Genomic DNA, 7,139 nt, shown 5'->3' on the forward strand with positions numbered 1-7,139 from the left:
AGTGAAAAATGGTTGGATAGCCAAATAAATACTGCATTTGTATAGTTTCCTCCATACATAATCAACCCTGTGCATGTTTAAAACTAGTTCATGGCAAATTAAACATCTCTTTCCAGTTACTATTTTTCTCCAAAGGTTGTGATTAACCTTGGTGGTAAGAAAACCTCAGACGTACGCTAGAGTCTCCGGCGCTTTAATTTTCCCATGGGCACATAGAATACCTTAAAACCATACAACTGCAATGTATAAGTGTCATCAGTAGTTTTTAAAAAGATAGCAACCCACCTACTAATCTAGTTGGGATAAGATGGGTAATAATAAAAGTTAGGTAATCGTTGATGGGGTCGATACACCCCACACTCGTGTATAGTTCTGAGCCAGAATTGTGAGGTCAACATGTAAACTACAATTCCATAAATAAGCTGAAAGAGAAGCTAAAATTAAGAGCAAAGGACAGAATCGATTCGTCTGATCCAAAAAATGAAGTTAGGAATGGCGAGAGGGGAAGTGTGTCTAAGGTTATCAGTAATACTGTTTTTGGTATTAACAACGTGCTTGGTTGCTTTTGATACTCAAACCAAGGTTGTGTTCTTGGGTATTAAGAAGAAGGCTACCTACAATGATTTGGATGCTCTCAAGTAAGACCCTCCTCTTCCTCTTCTTTTATGTGTATTCTCTAAACCAGACGACCCAGGAATTTTATGTTTGTATAGGATGTTGGTGTATGTTACGTCTGCAGCTGCAGGTTATAACCTGCTTCAGTTATGCAAACACTCAACTTGCTCCAGAGGAAACCTGAAAGGGTCTGATATGTGCGTGGCTTGGATTTCTTTATTCTTGGATCAGGTAAGCCAGTTATCTGCGAAACTGATTGGAGAAATACGAGTTTGTGTTAAAATTATTTGTGAACAGATTGCAGCGTACATTACATTTGGGACAAACACTGCATCAGTTGGAGCATCGATGATAGCAGTGAAAGGGTCAGAAGCGTTTCAGTGGATAAAGGTATGTGACAAATTCACGAGATTCTGCATACAGATAGGAGGAGCGTTCCTTTGTGGCTATGTAGCGTCCATCTTAATGCTTCTCATATCCACTATCTCAGCCTATAGAGTGTTCAGGATGTATTCTCCAAAATGGTTCCTGCGTTTGAAGACCACGTGATCACTGTTAATCTTATTCTTAGTATCTTTCAATCGTTTTTTTCTGTTCTGGAAACTTTTCAGCATGAAGAAAATTATATATATATAAACTTTGTGAAGAAAATCTCGTCCAATTTGTTGCCAGATGCTCTTAGGTTGGTGTATTCTCCTTCACTTTCAACAGTTAAAGATGATAAGTGGCGTTTAAACTCTTGTCAATTCCATAAATATATATATATATATATATATATATATATATATATATATATATATATATATATATATATATTTATGTAAGGTCCGCATGTATTTATATATTTTAAACTTAGAATATATAAAATAAATGTAAATTTTATAATTGAAATAAGTTTTAGGTCTAATTCAACCTCACAAAATCGGCAATGGGTGAGATAGAAAGAAAAATGTCCACTTGAAGTGAATTTTAGACCTAACTCAATCTCACAAAACCGGCTTGTAAGGTGAGGTTTGCATCTCACTTATATATTATAATTTAGCCTTATTTCTAGTCGATGTAGGACTTCCAACATTTTATTTTAAAATTTATTTATATGAAATTGTATTAAATTTTAAATTTATTTTTAATCGAAAAAATTTGAAAAAAGAAACAAAAACAGAGAAAGAACCAATATAAAAAGATTAAAAAAAGTGAACACAACTTTAGTGTGATTTGGTTTTGTTTTTAATCCTTTTTATAAATTTACATATTATCAATATAAAAAATTATAAATTAATGGTCATAAAAATATTATTTTATAAATTAGATATTTTATTCATAAACGTGTCACATATATATAATCTAAATTAAAGTATCTTATAATACAAATTTATAATTAGATAAAAAATAAAAATTAAATATGCTATGAATACATTAAAGTCGTGTTAGGGCATATATTCATGATAGTTATGAAATAAAGATAAAAGATGAGAAATTGGAAGAACAAAAAAATCAAACATAAAGGAAGACAAGGTCCCTAAACCAAAAACAAATGTTAATTCATGAAGATGAAGTGCTTTGTATTAATATAGATAGAGTGGTATTTAAAATATTATTCTTGAATTATGTCAGGATTTTTTTTTAAGAAAATGTATTTATAATTTTACCTTTAAAAAATATATCCGAGGATTAAAAGAAGAAAATATATTTAAATTAACTTTTATCTCGTTTCCTAAATTCAGTGAAATTATTGAATACAGCAAGATAATATATATGTATAATATAAATTAAGAAATTAGTTTGTTTCGCTATTGATAATGAGTTTTGTACGTCATTCGTTATTTCTATGTGTTATCATTTTAGGTATTTTTTTTGTTGCTTAATACTTTTTATATTTTCTTTATAAATTGAAGACAATCGAATCATGTCTAACTTTGAATAAGTTCCATGTTTGGAATTTATTTTTATAATTTTTTATTGCTTACCCATGCATTCATTTCAGGTAAAGTGTTTACTCTTCATCCATTCAGTTACAATGCTCGATTTTTTATTTTTATAAAAACAACTTAAATCAATATTTAATCTTCATATATTATTATATTATTATCTTCTTGCCATTAAATAAAAGTGTTATGAATTTAAATATAAATTGAAAATTCTACATGCAACAGAAAAAGATGTTGAAAAATATATAAATTTGGAAAATTTATAGATTGACTCTCGTAATTGATATTAATGTATCACCCTTTTAGAAAAAAAATATGCAAAAGATCATAACAATTTATCTCTTTTTTCATCATAATAACGCTGAAAGAACAAATACAATAGGAAAAACTAACACACACTGAATTATATATTTGAGGGATTTTTAAATCGAGAAAAGTGTAAAAAAATTCCTCCATATATATTCAAAAAGACAAATAATAAATAGAAAAAAGTATGGAGAAAGACGTTTTTATATTTTCATTTTTAGTTTTAATTTTTTTTAATTTTTTTGTGAACATGTGATTTTGGCATTAAAGCTATTGTCATACTGGTCGATGGAATGTATTAATAGTTTGTGTGAAAAATTGGGCAGCAGGGTGTATGGAGTGTGCGAGAACAGTGAGATACTGTGGCGAAATTTATATTGTTCTACAAAGAGAGTTTCGTGTCATATCTTTCATTGTCATATTCATATCCAGCCAAACCAAGTGGTTACTCTCGCATTTAATATAAGAAATTAAATATATATTTTAATAATCTTTGCGTGACAGAGAGGGAGATAAGCCAAATTTAAATTTAGACTAAACACTCTTTTCTTTATTTTTCTTTAAGTCCACATCAGCTGTGCTTTCAGTGCCGCTCAGAATTTAATGTTTAGTCTTCTATTTTTTAGAGAGATAGAAGGGAATAAAAATTAAGAATATCAAGTCTTTGAATTAATTACACATTAAAAATTTCATATTAGAAAACCTTTTTTAAAAATTTAAGATTTTAATATTTGATATTATAAATGCTTGCGGTTCTCCTTTTACAATTATCATATTAGGATTAAATTATACTCTATACCCAATTGTTTAGGGTCTTCTTCCCTCTACTTCTTCAAGTGGGACCTGTACCTCCCTATTATTTCAAAAATATTTTACACATTTTCACTATTTTCTTTTATTCCAAAAATACCCTACACCTCTACTATCCTTAACCATTTTTCTCTTTCTCTCTCTATATTAATGGAGCATTTACATGATTCAAATTTGAACTTGTGATATATATTTTCTTAAATAAGTTTGATTGAATGTTATTTTTGTTGTTGAATATATTTTTTTCTTTTCAGCTTACTTAATAAATGCTAAAATTTTGTTCTAAATTTCTAGAAAAATGTTTATATATATGTGTGTCTTTTTTATATATAATATCTATAATTTTTAACATAAAATTCAAAGAAAACTTCAATATTAGTACTTCCAGCAGTTCTATTTTATAAAATTAAAAGTTAGATGCAAATACAAAATAATAAATATAATAATATTAATAGTAAATAATGTTATATTATTATTATTATATACTAACTTTATAATGACGAAAGAACTAAATAAATTCTAAATCTTTAACAAATAACTCTTTTTTTTATATTTTAAATATTTAATAATATTTTTATATTATTTATCTAATAAATTAAATATTTTATTCATGTTATTTGAGTTAAACATGTCGGTGAGTTAAAACATAATATAATGTTAAAAATTATATATATTATATGTAAAAAAAACACATATATATATAAACATTTTTCTAGAAATTTAGAACAAAATTTTACCACTTATTAAGTAATTTGAAAAGAAAAAAATATATTCAACAGTAAAAATAAGATTGAATCAAACTTACTTAAGAAAATATATCACAAGTTCAAATTTGAGTAATGTAAATGCTCCATTAATGAGCCATGTAAATGCTCCATTAATGTAGAGAAAGAAAGAGAAAGATTGTTAAGGATAGAGAGATGTAGGATATTTTTGGAATAAAAGAAAATATGAGGAGGTGTAAAATATTTTTAAAATAAATTAAAATAGTGGAAAGGTACATATCCCACTTGGAGAGGTGTAGAGAGTGACACCCAATTGTTTAATATTGCTAAAAGTCCAATAAAAGAATACCAGACTATATTTAGCTGGCGGCCCAATTGTTCTTTTTGAACGGTTATGAATATTTTTTTTGAATATTTCTTAATACACTTAAAAAATTCATCTTGAATCTCATTCTATATTTACGAGTATCTAAAATGTAAAATGGGATGCCTGATGAGTTTTTCCAGTGTATGAAATATATATTCAACTATACATTACCGATATCCCAGTACAGACCATTTTAACTTATATATTTTCAATATTGGTTCACATAACTTATTATTTGATATCCCATCCATCCCATCTCAACAGCTTATCCATATCCAAAACATAAATAACTTGCAAAGAGCATCTTCCTTCCTTCCTTCTTGTGATGGTCTTGAAGTAAAGAGTTGTTGATGACGTCTGAATAATTTTGGTTACTGTCACGTCCTTCACCAGGCGGAAGTACTGATTTTTCCTTCACCATTCACATCAATTTTTTATTAAGATAATAATACTTTGACAACATTTTAACAATATCTACTGTCATGATTGATTTAAAATTAATCAATAATAATAATCATAAAAATTATCATAGATCAATCGCAGAATGACACGTAGATGGTGTTAAAATATTGTCAAAGTATCATTATCTTTTTTATTACGGTCAAAATGAGTTGTGACCCATAAGCCAACCTGACTCATCATGAGTTTAGTTAGGTTGAGTTTGAAAAAATGTAATTTTTTTATGCGAGTTAGTTTTCAACTCGGCTCATTTAGAATCCGGCTCACCGGGTTGAACCCGTGGTGAGCCGGGTTGACTCACCAACCTACTTAATTTAATTATTTTGTGTTTCAATATTATTGATTAGCATTTTTTTTATTATATTGTGGATGGTGATAAATAATAAGATGTTTCAAGAAAGAAAAATATTATAGATTTATTTATTCAAGACTCTAATATTATAAATGAGCAAGTAATATAAAAGTTATTAATATTAGAAACTTATTTGTTCGCCTTTTGTACATGTTTTTGAATTACCGTTAGATTGTATGATACTTTTCTTTTTTAAATTGAATTATCTTTGGAGTTTAACATGTGTGATGTTTATTTAAATTTGAATTAAAAAAGTTGTAACTTTTTATTTTAAAAATAAAACTTATAATAATTAGATGAGCTAATGAGTCAACCTATTTAATTCATCAATCCATGGTGGGTTAGATCGAGTTCAAATTTTTTTAGCTCACCAATAAGTGAGTCAGGTTAGATTGACTCATTAAGTGACCAATTCATGATGAGTTGAACCGGATCATGCTAAATTACTTGTTTTAACAGCTTTAATGGAGAAGAAAGAAATTTGGAGAGAAGAAAAAAAAAAATATGTTTTGGAATACATTTTTGAATAATAAAATTCCTTCTAAAACACTTGTTTTTATTTTATAGATTAAGTGTTTTGAAATACAAAATAATTTTTGGAACATGTATTTCAAAAGATATTTTTAGAAATGCATTTCAGAACACCTGTTTCGAATTTTTTTTTATTATTTCAAATTGGATGTTTTGGAAGACATTTGGAAACATCAAATCTGAAAAACATAAAAATAAGAAAGTGTAAAGACTTTTATTATATTTTAATGAGAATTAATTTGGGAATTATAACTTTTATGGGAGTTCAAGAAGAAAAAAGCGGAGTGCAGGAAGTATCAGCGCTTTAGCACATTGGGTCACAATTTATAACTTTTATGGGCTTTTCTTTGCTGTTTGGGGATTTGTAGTTCACATCCTATAAAAAGTTCTTTATTATTATTTATTTCAAAATGAATATTCCATAATGAAAAAATCTCTAAAAATAAAACGAATTGCCTCCAACTTTTATACTCGAGACCAACAAAGTAAAATCAACATTCATATACACGATGACATAGACAAATTTAAGGTATTTCTTGATAAAAAGAATACGTGTACGAGAACGCAGACAAAAATTATTTTATTCATGATTTAAGCAATAGAAAATCATGTATAATTAATCTAAATTCGTATTTTTAATTTCTACGTAAGTTAATTTTAGCTTATAAAAAAAAAATTGTTTATGAAACTTACGAAGAAATAAACAATATAAAAACAGCTGTGATTAAATTTGATTTAATGTTGACATAATGACTTAAAAATTTAAATATCTTTAAATATGATAATTTTATTTAATGGAGATAATTAAAAAAATTGATATTATAGTGTAAGGAGGTGAGCATGGAGATTAATATATAATAGGTTTTTGACGGTTTAAGATTGTGATCGTGGATTAAACGAAAAAAGCAAAATGTGATGGAGAGGAAACGGAAGCAAAAAGAAAAAGGATAACCCAAATTCAGAAAGAGGAACATAATCGAGATTATAATGAGATGAAGGAACATGGTTTTGATGCAAACTAAATGATAATGACACACTAATGAAAT

At 27.2% G+C, this 7,139-nt stretch overlaps 1 protein-coding gene across 1 annotated transcript; it reads left to right on the plus strand.

Annotated features, from left to right (window-relative positions):
* Positions 1 to 396: 396 nt before the first annotated feature.
* Positions 397 to 1,286, plus strand: LOC106767765 (CASP-like protein 2C1). Its single transcript, XM_014652716.2, has 3 exons — positions 397 to 638; positions 714 to 846; positions 913 to 1,286. Exons 1-3 carry the CDS (start codon positions 481 to 483, stop codon positions 1,162 to 1,164), a joined length of 543 nt encoding a protein of 180 aa, XP_014508202.1. The 5' UTR covers positions 397 to 480; the 3' UTR covers positions 1,165 to 1,286.
* The last annotated feature ends 5,853 nt before the right edge of the window (positions 1,287 to 7,139 follow it).

Source organism: Vigna radiata, chromosome 7 (assembly GCF_000741045.1).
Source record: "Vigna radiata var. radiata cultivar VC1973A chromosome 7, Vradiata_ver6, whole genome shotgun sequence".
NCBI classification, from domain to species: domain Eukaryota; kingdom Viridiplantae; phylum Streptophyta; class Magnoliopsida; order Fabales; family Fabaceae; genus Vigna; species Vigna radiata.